The 19,258-nt window shown below is 35.7% G+C and overlaps 2 protein-coding genes across 3 annotated transcripts in view; both read left to right on the forward strand.

Moving 5' to 3' along the window:
* LOC125682852 (uncharacterized) overlaps window positions 1–19,258 on the forward strand; it is a 265,876-nt gene that overhangs the window by 174,668 nt on the left and 71,950 nt on the right. The gene's annotated exons all lie outside the window — the stretch shown is intronic.
* On the forward strand, window positions 13,867–14,736 carry LOC130049359 (RING finger protein 207-like). The gene has a single exon (XM_056146811.1). The coding sequence runs from the start codon at window positions 13,867–13,869 to the stop codon at window positions 14,734–14,736; it is 870 nt and encodes a 289-aa protein (XP_056002786.1).

The following is a 19,258-nucleotide window of genomic DNA, read 5'->3' on the forward strand; positions in this document are numbered from 1 at the left end:
GACGGTTTTCATGTTGTAATAAAATTCATAGTGGAATACAGGTAATAATACAATGCTTTTACATAAGAATTTCCCTAAAATATCAGACGGTTTTTAACATTGCAATCTAATTTATTACCAAATAAAGGGCACAATAATATGCTTTGTTTACACTTAATGTTATTTCTAAATTTGTTACGGAATGCAGGTAATGACACTCTAATTTCCGTAATCGATACACTTTATTCCTTAAAATATTTCTTAGTAACGATGAAAGTCATTAATTCCGTCGATGCCGTGTATTTCGTAAAATATCAAATGGTTTTTAATCTTTGTGGTATAATTCATTAAGGAATAATGGTAAAAGTACAATGCTTTGCGTGGATAATTTCTCTTAAAATCGATGCCATTTATTTCGTTATTGTCAACAAACACATGTACTGAAGATGCATACATGTAAATGTATTTCATACACGGACTCCGAATGTTGATTTTATACCCGTGATAGTCATACTGGTGAATAACTCCGGTCTGTCTATACAGTACTACTATAATGCCACTCTCTGTATAACATGGTGAATAACTACGGTCTGTCTATACAGTACTACTATAATACTACTCTGTATAACATGGTGAATAACTACGGTCTGTCTATACAGTACTACTATAATACAACTCTCTGTATAACATGGTGAATAACTACGGTCTGTCTATACAGTACTACTATAATACAACTCTCTGTATAACATGGTGAATAACTACAGTCTGTCTATACAGTACTACTATAATGTCACTCTCTGTATAACATGGTGAATAACTACAGTCTGTCTATACAGTACTACTATAGTGCAACTCTCTGTATAACATGGTGAATAACTACGGTCTGTCTATACAGTACTACTATTGTACCACTCTCTGTATAACATGGTGAATAACTACGGTCTGTCTATACAGTACTACTATAATACCACTCTCTGTATAACATGGTGAATAACTACGGTCTGTCTATACAGTACTACTATACTACCACTCTCTGTATAACATGGTGAATAACTACGGTCTGTCTATACAGTACTACTATAGTGCCACTCTCTGTATAACATGGTGAATAACTACAGTCTGTCTATACAGTACTACTATAATACCACTCTCTGTATAACATGGTGAATAACTACGGTCTGTCTATACAGTACTACTATAATACAACTCTCTGTATAACATGGTGAATAACTACGGTCTGTCTATACAGTACTACTATACTACCACTCTCTGTATAACATGGTGAATAACTACGGTCTGTCTATACAGTACTACTATAGTACCACTCTCTGTATAACATGGTGAATAACTACGGTCTGTCTATACAGTACTACTATAATACTACTCTGTATAACATGGTGAATAACTACGGTCTGTCTATACAGTACTACTATAATACTACTCTGTATAACATGGTGAATAACTACGGTCTGTCTATACAGTACTACTATAGTACCACTCTCTGTATAACATGGTGAATAACTACGGTCTGTCTATACAGTACTACTATAATACTACTCTGTATAACATGGTGAATAACTACGGTCTGTCTATACAGTACTACTATAATACCACTCTCTGTATAACATGGTGAATAACTACGGTCTGTCTATACAGTACTACTATAATACTACTCTGTATAACATGGTGAATAACTACGGTCTGTCTATACAGTACTACTATAGTACCACTCTCTGTATAACATGGTGAATAACTACGGTCTGTCTATACAGTACTACTATAATACAACTCTCTGTATAACATGGTGAATAACTACGGTCTGTCTATACAGTACTACTATAATACCACTCTCTGTATAACATGGTGAATAACTACGGTCTGTCTATACAGTACTACTATAGTGCCACTCTCTGTATAACACGGTGAATAACTACGGTCTGTCTATACAGTACTACTATAGTACCACTCTCTGTATAACATATATGATATCTGAACATCATCACTTTACATATGCCCTGTGTCCCTGTTATTAGCATCACGATGTCCTGTATCCCTGTTATTAGCATCACGATGTCCTGTATCCCTGTTATTAGCATCACGATGTCCTGTGTCCCTGTTATTAGCATCACGATGTCCTGTATCCCTGTTATTAGCATCACGAGGCCCTGTGTCCCTGTTATTAGCATCACGAGGCCCTGTGTCCCTGTTATTAGCATCACGAGGCCCTGTGTCCCTGTTATTAGCATCACGAGGCCCTGTGTCCCTGTTATTAGCATCACGATGTCCTGTATCCCTGTTATTAGCATCACGATGTCCTGTGTCCCTGTTATTAGCATCACGATGTCCTGTGTCCCTGTTATTAGCATCACGATGTCCTGTATCCCTGTTATTAGCATCACGATGTCCTGTATCCCTGTTATTAGCATCACGATGTCCTGTATCCCTGTTATTAGCATCACGAGGCCCTGTGTCCCTGTTATTAGCATCACGAGGCCCTGTGTCCCTGTTATTAGCATCACGATGTCCTGTATCCCTGTTATTAGCATCACGAGGCCCTGTGTCCCTGTTATTAACATCACGATGTCCTGTGTCCCTGTTATTAGCATCACGATGTCCTGTGTCTCTGTTATTAGCATCACGAGGCTAATTAGTTTTGGTCATCCCTCTGTGTTACAAATGACTCCTTTTAGATGGACGGTTTTTAATATTTGTAATAAAATGTATTAAGGAATAACGGTAAATATACTAATATGCTTTAGGTAAATCATTTCTATTATAATCAGTGTCATTTATTCCGTAAAAGAACATCGATCGATTGATACCACTGTACAACAAATTCACAAAGAGCCATGGACTCCGAATGTCTTATGAATACTGACGAATCAGTTCCCAGGTAGAGTTTAATGGGAATATTCCTCTCGTGAAGTTTGTTTAGTCGGTTTAAAACGTCGTCTCTTTCTATATACTCCTGTTATTGGCAACGCGATGCTAATTAGTTTCTGCAATTCCCCTGCTTTATAAATTGCTCTTTTAAAATAAATCATTTTTGATATTTGTAATGCAATATATTACAGAATAAAGGTAAGCATACGTGTACTGTGCTTTAGGTAATACAATATATTACAGAATAAAGGTAAGCATACGTGTACTGTGCTTTAGGTAATACAATATATTACGGAATAAAGGTAAACATACGTGTACTGTGCTTTAGGTAATACAATATATTACAGAATAAAGGTAAGCATACGTGTACTGTTCTTTATGTAATACAATATATTACAGAATAAAGGTAAACATAGGTGTACTGTGCTTTAGGTAATGCAATATATTACGGAATAAAGGTAAGCATACGTGTACTGTGCTTTAGGTAATACAATATATTACAGAATAAAGGTAAACATACGTGTACTGTGCTTTAGGTAATACAATATATTACAGAATAAAGGTAATCATGCATGTACTGTGCTTTAGGTAAATAATTTCTCTTGCAATCAATGTCATCTATTCCGTAAAAGAATAACGGTCGATGATAGAACTTACAAATAATGTACAAAAAGGTGTTTCATGCACGGACGTCAAATGAATTACAAATACTGGAGAGTCAGCGTGAGTGGTTTTACAGGTAAACTCCCATCGTGGAAGTTTGTTTACTTGATTTATATATATACTACCGGGGGCCTCCGTGGCCGAGTGGTTAGAGCATCGTGCTCAAAATCAAACGGCCTCTCGCCTCTGTCGGTTTGGGTTCAAATCCCGCTCCCGCCGGTAAGTGAGAAAGTTCCCCAGTTTAATTTCGGAAGGTTGGTGGTCTATCCCCATGTACATTGTATCTGGGTTCTCTCTTCCACCAATAAAAACTGGGCGCCACCAGATAATTGAAAAATTGTTGAGTATGAAGGGAAAACATCAATCATTCAGTCAATCAATCATATATACACTCCTGTTAATGACATTGACATCGCAATGTTAATAATTTTTGACAATTCTCTATCTTTAAAAATGATACTTTCATAATGACACCCCCCCCAAAAAAAAATACAAGCACTATTTATTATCGATCCCCCAAAGAAACCCTTTTCCCGCGAATACTTCCCTTGTGGAGTTTATATTCATGAATTTTGAAACCTCGTCTCTCTATATATACTCCTGTTATTGGCATCGCTATACTAATAAGTTTTGACCATTCTGTATTTTTAAAATAATATTTTCATATCGACCTTCCAAAGAAACCCTTTTCCCGGGAATACTTCCCTCTGTGGAGTTTATATACGCGCATTTTGAAACGTCGTGTCTAGTGGACATTCCGGAAACTTACCGGCTGTACGTAAGTGTTCTATATGTAAAACTTATACGGTACCAATTTTGATGCACCAGATGCGCATTTCGACAAATAATGTCTCTTCAGTGATGCTCAACCGAAATGTTTGAAATCCGAAATAACTATGAAGTTTTAGATCTAAATATAGCCAAAAAAACAGCGTGCCAAACAAGTGGAGCCAAATTCGTCCAAGGATAAGAGCTATGCATGAGGGAGATAATCCTTAATTTTGAAATGAATTTCTAAATTTTATAACAACAATTAAATATACATCCGTATTTTCAAGCTAGTAACGAAGTACTTAGCTACTGGGCTGTAGAGACCCTCGGGGACTAACAGTCCACCAGCAGAGGCCTCGAAACGGAACTCACGATAGTCTGTTTTGACCGTGGAACACTGAACAGAAGTAACAGCTGTAACAATTCATATTAGAATATACCAAACATATAATCACGGTAAATATTACATTTAGTTGTCATATGTTTGCATTTATTCTGCCAGATACTTTAAATTAGTTTTTTAAAAGTTGTCTATTTGTATATTCACACGTTTGCTTATCTGTGTGTGCCATAGTATGGAAACGAGTTCCGGTAAAAAAAAAATGCATCGCAGCATTAAACTTTCTCTACAGTAAATTATCAAATACACTGTCCATCACAATATTTTATCAAGTACTTATTATGCTTTATTTCTTTCTTTGTAGTCGATCTTTTCTAACCTATACAATTAAAAACGATGGGAATGAGTTGACCTGTTTTGTCAGACATATATGCAGATGCTACATATACTCATGTTATTGGCATCGCGATCCTAATAATTATTAGCATCGCAAGTCTAACAACAGGAGTATATATAGAAATACAACGTTTTAAGCATTTTTATACTGACACCCACATAACATAATCTATAAAACATGACGGTTATTCCATATACCCCCATTATTGACATTGTTATACTGTAGTAAAATAAGAATATAATTATGTAATAACAATATGAAAATTTTGCTTAAATTTAGTTTTCAACACTAAGATAGTTAAATATTGGAATATTAATACTTTTCAACGCTTCCGTCGTTTTACGTTAAATGACGTCAAATATTAATAGCATCACGATGCTAATAACAGGATTATGACTAACACTAGAAAATCTGTAATGGCGATGTCTGCTCATTTGAGCGGCGAGTATAAAGGTGATCTGTGATAAATGGAGTGACAAAGTGTGAAATCTGTTGTTTACACCGACGTAAAATGGGATGTTCATGTATGTCTACATACATGTACCTGACACATGCGCAAACAATAAACAAATAACCTATATATGTATTGGATATTTCAACAGACAGCAACGACTTTTATTCACTTCAGATTGTTCAATACACATTCATTCACCTGTTTACTAATATATCCATGCATTGTCATCGCATTCGTGTTGTGTTCTTGTGTAGTGGTGTCAGGCGACTGTTTTGTGATTAGTGTTTTGCTGGGTTACGGATTCGTAGGTTGAGTGAGTATTTTATTAGGAGTTGCAGAACATTTTTTGGGAGTGGTAGTAGTGTACGATATGTGTGTGAACTTGTATAAAGGATGAGCACGGATTATCTAAAAGATTTACAAGATTGGATTAACACAGTACGTCTGGATGAATATCGCACAGAGATACCTTATACGGAATAATTATTCCTTTACGGGAAATATTTATATAGATAGATAGATAAATAAATAGAAAGATAGATAGATAGATAAACATATAGATAGATAGATAGATAGATATATAGATAGATAGATAGATAGATATAGACAGACAGACAGACAGATAGATAAATAGATAGATATATAGATAGATAGATAGATAGATAGACAGATAGATAGATATGTAGACAGACAGACAGATAGATAAATAGATAGATAGATAGATAGATAGATAGATATATAGACAGACAGACAGACAGACAGACAGATAAATAAGTAGATAGATAGATAGATAGATAGATAGACAGACAGACAGACAGACAGATAGACAGATAGATAGATAGATAGACAGACAGACAGACAGATAGATAGATATATAGATAGATAGATAGATAGATATATAGATAGATAGATAGATAACTTGTAAGAACTAAATTCATTTAAATCGTTTGTAGTGTACATGTATAATACTATTTGGACTCAATTGACCTGGGTGGTTCTGGATAGACATCTTTACTTGCCATTGACACCTGTTTCCGAGATTGTTATAGAAACATGCTGTATTTTGTTTAGGGATTACATAATAGTTGCATCATTGTCTTTCACGATTGTACTAGAAAATTAATTTCTATTATATATACACGGGTGTCCTGTTTTGTTATTAGCTCTGCAACATTTTGATGTTTATTTGAATGTTACTGTACACCCATTTCTTGTTTTTACGGATCACAACCATCTCATCTTTTTGTATAAAATGTCAAACAGTAATCAACGAATCACAAACTAGAGTTTATTATTGCAGGAGTATGATATTGATATCCAACACATCGAAGACAGAGACAGTATTATAGCAGATGTCTTGTAAAGAGTGTCTTGAGTATGTTTTGTTGCTTTGGTTGATGTGCATTGTGTATTGGAGTTTTCATTGTCATTCAAACTTTTAAGGGGGGGGGGGGGTGTTATGTACATGAATAATACATGCTGCATTCAGTTAACATGGATGCTTCTGGAAAGTTATGTTTACTTGTCATCGATACCTGTGACCGAGGTTGTTCTAGGTGCATGTTAATTTTACTAAAGGGATTACGTAATACTAGTATCATTATCTTTCAACTAGAAAATTCATTTCTTTTATGCATATACTGAAATTCTCCTGATTAAAAAATCACTGGTTAGACACTTCCTATACATTTTTGGATTTTATACTGGGAACTACGATTTTCAATTTAGATTATTATTTTTGTGCGTTTGAATTTATTATTCAACTATCGTAAGTTAATATTTTTGCTATTGATACAATTGCGTAATACGTGCTATTTATATATCAATGAGCTGCTAGAATATCTGCAAGGTCTGGGCTTCAAACGTCCGGCGGTATAAAACACACGTCAGTTCTGGAGTCAAGACAGCAACTGATTAATGTTTACAACTAAATGGTTAAAAGTTACAAACTTCCAAACCCGATCTAAAATAGCAATGATTTCCACTTCATTCCTCCCCATTTTATTTAAACGTATTGCAACTCTAGTACTTCTACAACTGGTTTGTGTTTTAAGAACATTGATAGACGTAAGTAACGACACACAATAATTAAAACTGCTGTAAACAATCAGACAAGCCGACTGTGTACACCACCCTACAAGTGTGTACAACATATAACTTGAATCGATGGAAGTGAAAAGTTCCCCTAAAGTAATATGTTTAATTTACATCATGAATAAAACAACTCATCCCTGTATAGCTAAATATCAAAGATATATCTCAAATAAATATTCGAAATATGCTATTGTCTCGAATGGAGTAATCTTTATCAAGATAATTTAATATTATTTTAATAACCACCCCAGTCCTCCCATTCAAAGTTTCTCAAAACAAAAAGAATAACATGCCGTGAAAACTAAATACGTCTGCTCAAAATATCTGAAAAAGCATAAACAGTACTTCAAATAGACGAATAATATTTACTAATGTCGCTTTGTACAAAATAATTGAATAATACAACGGTTAAAATTTATGTTCATGATTACATTAAAACAGATTGATTTAATAGTTATTCGGTTTTTAATGTTACAGTTCAGGACAGTCTAATTACCTGATATGCAATAAAGTACCCTTTACTGTTATTTTTTTTTCTGAGTGTTGAACCAAGCTATGTTTAGGTATGATGGCGTTGTCAGCTCAAAACGAGGCTCTTAAAGCTTACAACTTAAAACAATTTAGCAATAAGTATCTTTTATTGTCATGTGTTATATGTACAATCAGGATAGGTGCAGCTACGGACTGTTTAATGTGATAACGCCTTTTGTATCATTGCTTTTTAATGTTTTATTCAGTTTCTATGTATTATGTGTATAGCATTCTGTAGTAAGGTATTCATGCATTCTAAAGCACCTTTGAGCGTATATAGTATGGAAAGGGTGCTATATAAATATGTTACTATCATTATTTATTATTAATATTTGTCTTTATTGAAACAGACAGATACCGTGGGTGGTGAGTTATCTTTCTCATATAAAACTTATACGGTACCAATTTTGATGCACCAGATGCGCATTTCGACAAATAATGTCTTTTCAGTGATGCTCAATCCCAAATTTTGGAAATTCAAAAAACTTGTAAGAGCTAAAAGGAAAACTAGAGTCCCACAAAATGGAGCCAAATTCGTCCAAGGATAAGAGCTATGCATGAGGGAGATAATCCTTAATTTTGAAATGAATTTCTACATCTTATCACAGCAATTAAATATTCCTCCGTATTTTCAAGCTAATAACGAAGTACTTAGCTACTGGGCTGTAGAGACCCTCGGGGATTAACAGTCCACCAGCACCACATTAGTTAGAAAACGCATAAGAATATTAGCAAAATATAAACGTGATAAGAATGTACACGAAAAGACGAAGAATGATTTTAAAAGCATTTACATACAATAGAAATATTTGGAGAAACTATAGATAAACGGACGTATATAAAGTAAAACAAAACAAATGAATTAATGAGTCTGAAATAAGGATTAAAAGTTTGCTGACTAGCTTTCAGAATACAATGTATGGTTATATATGCCTTTGGTTTAGTATACACCAGGTTATAAAACTGTTCTTGTAACGGTTTGTTTTAAATTTTGGTAAATAATACTTTAAGGAGTTTTTTTTTAAATTTTTTTTTTAGATTATATAGGTTTTCGCGAATGCAAGGAAGGAGGCAGTGGAATCGATGGGATGGGTCTTCTATATCCTTGAAAAGTTTTAAACATATATTTTTTTGCGTCTATCAGATAGCTTTTCAAGTCGGTATATTCCAAAGCTTTTTGGTAGGAGTTCAATGGTCGTATGATCTTGAGAGCACGCTTTTGTATGGATTCGATTTGATATGATAGAGTAGATGTGAGTTAAACGTAGGTCGCGGGTTTGCTTACGTCATCGTTATAGGGTACTCAAACCTTACGATTCAACGTCCTTTTACGTGCACATACAATTGTGACGTAACAGTTGTCTGAATAAACTATATATGGGTCATTGACTGAATATAAAGAACGCAATATTTTACCGATATTATATAAATATTACCAACTAATATTATCAAAGTAAAACATGCTTAGTTTAATTTTGTTAAATCTTTTCGTTTCCGGTGCAAAATTTCGGCTAGTAATATGTTTTATTCTGTTACTGTATAAAGTTTGGCAGCGGGCAACTTGGGGAGGCGAGACAGCTGGCGATGTTGGGAATGCCGGTATAAATGTTTTCAGAACAACCCGGGAACAAATGAACGTGGGTTCCCCAGTTCATGAAAGTTTTATTCAGAGATTTGACGCGTTTATAGCAGACATTGGAAAATGGCGAGTTCACAATTTTATTCCTACCCCATCATACAAATTTTATGAAGATTGGATAACTTTGAATAATTGAAAGCGTTGGGCAGGAAGATCATATAAAGAAAAGTTTCAATGTGTCCTGCTTCCAGAACCCCCTGGGGAAATGAATGAGAGATGCCTATACTTTAAGGGTTACTCCCTCCAAATTTGGTGGAGGGGGGGGGGGAGATAATCGATAATATTTACAGATGAATGCGGGTATTGGGGAACAGTAAGTAAATAATGCATATATTCTAGTAAAGTTGCAACTTACAACTGCCCTCTTCAAGGAGTGTTTGAAATTCGGTGTAAAATTACTAAGACATGCAGGACTGACTGCTTGCAAAAGTTGTTAGCCCTGCCAAAGACCTACTGGCCCTGAGAAAATAACTGCATATTTAAACCTTACTTTTACATATATTACTAGATTATCTATCTTCTAATGAAGCACGATCGACCTAATTCGTTTGTAGTACTTTATATTTGATTGAATTACGGTAGAATGTGCAGTAAAATGTCCTAAATTGACAACATCTGTACACTACAGGTACAATATTTAATTAATTTGATTCATCTATATTTTATTCAGCGTAACTTTTATGACGTCCCTTCCGACAGAATTTACGTATCGGGCGGGCGGGGGGGGGGGGGGGGGGGCACGGTTATTTCAAACACTGCAACGGGCTCAAGACTCTAAATCTAAATCTAAAAAGAAGAGAGTGAAGTTGATCGAAAATTAGAAAAGTAGATGTTTCAAGTGAATCTGCATTACAAGATAAAAATAATTATAGATTATAGTTTTAAACCGATATGGTGTTTTGAGGGGGTTATTTGGCTTGGGAACGTGAATGTTACTATGTCATTGTGAGGGGGGTGTTCAATAAACATAAATATGTTGTAAAATGCTGAAATAGAAACAACATAAGTTGTATTTCTGGTTAGAATATTGAGACATGATTAAACTATATAAATTAAAAATTTAACTTTAATGATATTCAGAAATACAATCATACTATTATATTAGTTTATTCATTGTTACTGCGATAATGTGATCGCAAAAGAAGAAAAGAATCTCAATTATTAGCCGCGCAACATAATTAAGATATATAGCGCAATAAATGTACACGTTTGTATATATAAAGAATTTTTGCCATATACCGATGTATTTTTTAAACAATTGATTACTATGTCCATACATATTTGATTTTCACATCAAAATCAGGAGTCTATAACGTTTTTGAGGTTTTTTTTTAAAGCGATGCATGAAAAGTAAATTAATAACGTTGTTGAATGACGTCGCAAACATTTGTAACGTTATCTGTTAAAAAACTGCTTTGGTGGATTTTATTAAACTTTGACATCTTTTTCTTAAAAAAAAAAACGAACTCGAATGTCCTATACTTTTTTGTTTGATAAATTATTTTTCAAAATAATTTTGTTTCGCTTTGATGTCAATATTATCAAGATGAACAGCATCAACATCTATATATTTTTAGTTGAAATTATACAATGAATAATGTTAATAACAATTATTTTGTATATAATTTAACGGAAAACAGTGTTCCCACTGTTAAAACAATGGTGTGTTGAAGACGTTATTGCTTAAAAACTGTGCTGTTGAATGAAAAACAATTTTCGCAGAGTAGTATATACATAAATCGGTCAAATTTTCAAGTGGAGTTTTTCGAGTGAGACAAAAGGTCGGTAAACCCGCGATCTACGTTAAAGCGTGATTTTTTAATGTAAGTGAGTGTAGGAATTGTGTTCTTGACTGAAAACAGTTCCTTGAGCAATGTCCATTTTTCCGCAGTGATAACATTCGCTTTGCTTCTGGGAATTTGAAGGTAATGGGAATGTATGTCTTTGTCTTTTGATCTATAGCGATATGTCTCTGTGTTGTCTATCTTCAGATAATTTATGAAACATTTCTTTGAGTAACCTTCTATACTTTTTCCTTTCATCCTCTAAAGTTGTCAGTTTATTCTGAATTTGATGGTAGCGTCCAGTTTTCTTCTGTTACGAATATGAAAAGCTAAGATAACGAACAGTGATTAATTTCCTAACTCCTATAAGCAATACAAAATAGATAGTTGGGCAAACATGGACCCCTGGACACACCAGAGGTGGGATCAGACAAACATGGACCCCTGGACACACCAGAGGTGGGATCAGACAAACATGGACCCCTGGACACACCAGAGGTGGGATCAGACAAACATGGACCCCTGGACACACCAGAGGTGGGATCAGACAAGCATGGACCCCTGGACACACCAGAGGTGGGATCAGACAAACATGGACCCCTGGACACACCAGAGGTGGGATCAGACAAACACCGACCCCTGGACACACCAGAGGTGGGATCAGACAAACATGGAACCCTGGACACACCAGAGGTGGGATCAGACAAACACGGACCCCTGGACACACCAGAGGTGGGATCAGGTGTCGTAGTCAGAATCAGTGTGTTAACAATGGCCTAATCCCTATTATTGGGTCAAATGCTGTCTGACATGTTTCATACCCATTGTTAGGCTGTTCTTGGCACACTGATTTTGACTGCGGATAACTCCGTTTACCTGATCAAGATATAGGACTCAGGGTGGATGTGGCCGGTCGACAGGGAATGCTTACTCCTCCTAGGCACCTGACCCCTCGTCTGGTGTGTGTCCAGGGGTTCGTGTTTGCCGAACTATGCATTTTGTATTGATATCAGGAGTTATGGAATTGATCACTGGTCGTTATCTTTACCTTTCTTTTAAAATTTTCTCAAGAACCACAGAAGTTTAAGAAAATCTAAATGCATAGTGATGTAGAACAGGAAGGTATCTACCACAAATGTACATTTCATGACCCCCGGGGTAGGGATTTTGACCCCAGGGTGGGGCCAAACTTACTATATGGTGTTTATGTGTAAACCACATAAATAACATATCCCTTAGTAATATTGATACTAAATTGTAACTAAATAAATATTTAGAAAGAGCAATCATTGCTTGGTTTCTACTAATACGAACACCTCTAAATTATACCCCTACCCTTGATTTTATTGACATGGTTCATCTTCTCCAAGAAGTTTTTTGGGGAAATGGAGATGACTATGGTAATGATATAGTATATGAGTTAATAATATCAAAACATATTCAACAACTATCTATCATAAAAAATGAGACCCTTGTTTACAGTATGTCAAAATATCTGCAATTTGAATAAAAATTGTTATCAGAGTTCAGAACATGACATCTTCAAATTTAACATCATGTCAATTTCTTATCTAGTTCATCAGATTCGCCGTTTCTCTTTGTAATAAATCTAAAATATAATATCATCAAAAATGATCTCCACCCGTGTGTTTAAAAATATCCGCGTACATCAAGCGCACAAAATTCTTTGATACACATGGCTTACGAATGATAGAAGTGCAAACATTTACGATGCCCAACGTTATATGTACGATGCTTCAAAATAATTGTCTTGAAGGTTTTCCTTATAATGCAGACAAAATCGAAGACGATGAGACTTTTGAAGAGCTACAGTGTAATATTAAGTTCATGTGCTGAACAAATGATATAACTAATGATTTTAGATCTTTATTTTTAACCGCTCTCTTTTTGAAATCATACTTAGTTCAATTAAGAAAATCCATATTTCCTGTTATTCGCTCGCCACATAATTTTTATTTCCTAAATGAAAAATAACACTTATAGAAAAGTTTGCCCTCTCGTTTCTCTTTTTTCTTAGCAAATGCAAAGAAGTATTTTCCAAATTGGAATGGCTTCAGAAGAAATATATTCTTTACTTCCGAACAAATTACCCTAATGTTGACTTGGATATTAGTGGAAAGACAATAATTTATATTTTTGGCCTTAGCATTCAAGAAATGTACAAGTCAAAAAACAGGTCAATTGCTATCAGTCTGTGAAATATGTAGATCACTTGAATGTATTTTTTTAAAAGTATATTATTAATCTTAACATTCAAATGTCAATTAAATTATTGTAGATTGTGTTTCTTAAGACCAGACCCCGCACATCATGGACACACTAGGAATCAGCACTCAGGTAAAAGTACGACAATGTTCTCAATGTCAGGGAGACACCGAGTTATTCTGTAATACATGTAACCGTGACCTGTGTTTACAGTGTAAAAAGAAACATGTTACAGAAAACAGCACCAGATATCACAATGTAGTGTTCTATATAACTCGTTTTACTGAGAAGAGTTTTACCACACAGTGTAAACTACGACAATGTTCTCAATGTCAGGGGGACACTGAGTTTTACTGTAACACATGTAAACATGATCTGTGTTTACAGTGTAAAGAGAAACATGTTATTGATCTACATACCAAACACCATGGTGTTGTGATTTACCGTGAGAAGTTTAAATGTGTCCCTTTACGAGAGACCTGCGTCAGACATCCAAACAGAAAATACAGAATGTTTTGTGATCACTGTTACTATTCCGTATGTAAGCGCTGTACAGGTCATAGCACACACGCGCTGGTGGATCTTAGAACAGCCTATCAAACAAAGCGACAACAGAGAGAAATCATAGACAACATCAGAAGTGAGATTCTCTATAACTGTCGTGTTTTCGTGACAGGAATCCAAACTGATATCCAAACTTGTCCCCAACAAATCTGTAACCGTCAATCACAGATGTCAACAAAAGCCAAGAGACTGAAAGGTCTGATTGACACTGCGGTATGTGATGTTAAAATAAGATACATGGGTTTATTGATTGATATAATACAACAACAGAAGAGAAAAATGAACAGATACCTCACCCAGATACAGAACTATGAAGACAGATATGAATCAGCAAACAGAGCGGTACAATTCCTCTTGTTTATAAATATCAGTCGTGTCCCCCAGTTAAAGGACACCCCTAATCTTCCATAACACCTGCTGCTGTCCCTAACTGAGGAACTAAACATGGAGGATGTCAGTCAGTTATTGAGGGAAATTCCAGAAATCCAAATGACAACAGAAAAACGACAAGTAGGAATATACGAGTGTGTGAAACTGATGTCCACACCTGTATTACACACGTCTGTCTGTGTGACAGGTGGTAGTTGTGTGTTACACATATCTCGCGTGATCTCAGACAAGGTCTGGGTCTCTGATTATAACACTCTCATCTTGACAGACACAACAGGAGACACTATACACCGTGTGACAGATATACCAACATTGTATAGAGTAGGAATACACACAGTGAACAGTTCTGGTGAACTGATTTATAAAGACAGGAAACATAACATCAAGAAACTCTCTCTAAACAATAAAATATTTACCGCACTGTTAGAAAGACCATCACCATGGTATCCACGGTGTGTGTACTGCTCCCCGTCCACTGGAGATCTGATGGTCGGGATGTGGAACTATAAAACAAAGACAGGCAAGGTAACCCGGTACAACAGTAGTGGTCAACACATCCTGACCATTGAACACAACAACAACAGTCACACACTGTATAGTGGCCCTTATTATATCACAGAGAACAATAACGGTGATATTATGGTGTCTGACTGGTTACGTGGTGCTGTAGTGGTGACAGAGGGCGGGGAGAGACATCGATTCTCCTACACAGGACCTCCATCAGGGTCATCGCTAGCACCACGAGGAATTTGTACAGACGCGCTGTCACACATCCTGGTGTGTGATGATAACACCCGCTCAGTACAAATGATTGACAAGGACGGCCACTTCCTGGCTCTGCTATTGACACAACTCAGTTTAAACAGACCATTCAGCCTGAATTATGATGATCAAACTCACCTTCTCTGGGTCGGACCATTCAACACCAACACAGTGTCTGTATATAGATATCTACATAGGAGGTACTCTCTGACTGGTAAGTACTAGTAGTACTGTAGTTTATTGTACTTTGCCAGATATATACAGAGGAGGTACTACAGTAGTTTTCTAGACATGATGACGAACTTGAAATTGACACTGATTACGATCTGTCCACTTTGGAAACTTTGGCAAAACTAATCTCATCTGAACATCACCAATTCATTATCAACAAAGTGATTGTTATAACAAGATGTCGGTGCTCGTAATTACATGTACAACTACATGATCAAGATACTCATAATTACAATTGCAAAGCAAGAGGCAAAAATAACGATGCCGCCTTTTTCAAACATTGATCATTTGTTTAATTGAGAGCTGGTTTATACAATTGATAATTTTATTTTATTGAAAAACGCCGCAGATTTGAGAGTTTAATTACGTTAAATTGATAACTTGATCTGGGGTTTCAGTTCCCATTTCAACTGTTTTAAAAAGAATATTTCTATGTAAATGACATTCAGCTCAAAAACTGATAAATATGACGACATATTAATAATGGCGGAAATGCGGCAGTCTATAGATCTGTTACAGAAGAAGATGGATGTGGCAAATCTTCGAGCGTCAGCTTGCGAATTGCTGCTCAGGACTGTTCTTGGAAACACGAACGTCATTGTCGACATTGCCAGGAACATCAAAACGATAAAAAAAAAACCATCACGTTGCCAGCAGCGATAACAATATCGTGTGTGATGTATTTGCAGATGTTCCAGAAGAGTTCCAGATAACAGAATCGCGACTCAGAGAAATACAAAGGGATTCAAAAAATGCCGCCAACTTTGTTGTAAACCTTGCATGAAAACTCTTGCCTGAACTATTCGGGGAGGGAAATCTATGCTGGACATACAACTGGTATGACGGAGGGAAACACAACAGGCAGGAACTGGACAAAGTAAAGAAGACTGCACTCAAAAACTATGTTGGCTATTTTTTTCCGGAGTTCAAACCTGAGGACGTTTGGAGAGAGAGGATTGTGACAAGGGTCAACGAGTCACTCCGAAGAAATGACAAACGAAGCAGGAAGGAGAGTGCAAATACAAGTCTGTTCTATTTATCCATCCCGACAGCCGAACCAGCCTGTCCTGACGACGTGTACGATTTCACAGCCTAAGACATCATTCTGTAAAGTGTGAATATCGTTGAGCACAGGTGCATGCATGTAAATACACACCTTTTGTAGAACAGTAGAGAAAAATGCACATACATGTATACTCAGCTTTATTATTATTATTAAATTATGGAAAATGAAAAAAATTATATAATGTATTCTCATTATTACTACAATGGGCTAAGTAATGGTTATCTTCTAGCATCCGAGTAATATTCACATTATCTAATAGATGGATGGTCCTTCTGTCACGAATTTTAAAAGAATTAAATTATATGCATGTATTTGTACACATGTTTTAAGAAAACATGTATAACACACATATTAAAGTAGGAAAAGGATTAAAGATTTGCATTAGCAAAAACTCTTTATAAAATGAGAGAGAGAGAGAGAGAGAGAGAGAGAGAGAGAGAGAGAGAGAGAGAGAGAGAGAGCTTTTTAACATTACTGACTGGGGGGAAACCGGTCACAGGTATGTGTATATCTGTTACATAACAATTCCTGTCTGCTTCAACGCCCACCATCAATCGGCGCACGCTTTACCCGTAAAACAGCAAAACTTAATTATCCCTGGCAGTATCTATCACATATTGGTGGCTGGATAAAACAAATGTTAAAGCAGGAAAAGGATTAAAGATCTGCATTTGCAAACTCTTTGTAAAATGAGAGAGAGAGAGAGAGAGAGAGAGAGAGAGAGAGAGAGAGAGAGAGAGAGAGAGAGAGAAGTATTTAACATTATTGACTTTATCGAATCAAGTCTGTGTATTTGAAAACTCGGGTCCGCGCCTTAATAGGAAGCATTACGCAACCATAAAGGAACAAGGGTGATCTTCACATTGACTTGAAATACATTTACCACCAAAATTTGTGTTTGTCAACGGAGAGAATGAATTATACAACTAAAATGTATTAATACAAATACGAAATCAATGATTGGACAAATTCTTTTGAAGTTTTATGAGTTGCACCCACTCTCTGCACAATTTTAAAATATTACTTGTGCTTGTCAATAATCTTAGACAATTGTAAAATGAAGCAATCTCCTCCAACCCGCCCCCTTACCACACTTTACAGCTGTAAAATCCGGAGGTTCGCATGAAGTTGTTCACAACCCCCTTCAATTCCAGGATCCGGTGAGATATGTTATCCTATCTGTGCTGGTCATGTTTCAGGGACAGAATTTACAAAGAGGCGAAGGGACAACTGTGTCAAATGGTCAAACCTGTGTATTTACGCAATCACAGTACAAAACAACGTTTAAAACTATCAGAGAAACGTGCGTCTTACAACGCAGGCAACGAAGTACATGTAGATCATGAACGTATCAAAATAAATACGGGTGGATTAAATGAGTTTTTCTTTTTAAATCAGGATTTTATTCTTTTCTTACTGGTGAAATCGTTCATTTGATTTCTTCCCCCGTAGAACTCATACAATTAATTATTTTATCCAATTTTGAAATTCATCAAATGTATGTACATGTAAAGGAAAGACAGGTGTCCATACACGTGGAACTTGCAGGTTTGATCCCTGCAGCATGCTTACTTGAAAACTCGTCACTTTAAATAATGATTGGCATATAAATAAAATGTACAAATTTCTGATCAATTTCTCATGGAAAAAATGTTTCCAGAAATGTTAACTTTTAACTTAAACTGCTGATTCCCGATTTATTAAATTTCAGCACACACAACTCGTGATCATCGCAGGAAAAAAGTTTTCTTAAGTCGTCAATTATTCGGTTAACTACCGTACATATATGTTCTAAGAAATTGCGAAAATTAATTCGCAAACATATACGCTTTAAATTCTACTATTTAATTCATTCTACATATATTAATAAGAAGTAAGCGTCATCAACTATCAACAGTATAAACACAGGTATATTTGTAACTCACACACGCCGCGGTGTAAACGTGGTCCCGCGAAGCCCCACTATGAAAAACCACGACGGTGTAATGCGGAAAGGATTAACTTCTCGTCGCGGGGACGCGGGTAAAAAAATGGAACCGCGTTGGCTGTACTGACTGGTAAGTACTAGTAGTACTGTAGTTTATTGTACTATGTCAGATATATAAAGATGAGGTACTCTCTTACTGTACTTTATTGTACTATATAAGACACATATAAAGGCGGTACTATAGGACTGGTAAGTATTATGTAAAACCTATACGGTACAAATATGCGCATTTCGACAAATAATGTCTCTTCAGCTCAACCGAAATGCTTAAAATCCGAAATAACAATAAAGTTTTAGAGGTATTATAGGGAAAAACAGTGTGCCAAGAGAGTGTATCAGATATATATACAGAGGAGGTACTCTCTGACTGGTAAGTACTAGTAGTACTGTAGTTTATTGTACTATATCAGATCTATACAGAGGAGGTACTCTCTGACTGGTAAGTACTAGTAGTACTGTAGTTTATTGTACTATATCAGATCTATACGGAGGATATA

This window comes from Ostrea edulis, chromosome 8, assembly GCF_947568905.1.
Source record: "Ostrea edulis chromosome 8, xbOstEdul1.1, whole genome shotgun sequence".
NCBI classification, from domain to species: domain Eukaryota; kingdom Metazoa; phylum Mollusca; class Bivalvia; order Ostreida; family Ostreidae; genus Ostrea; species Ostrea edulis.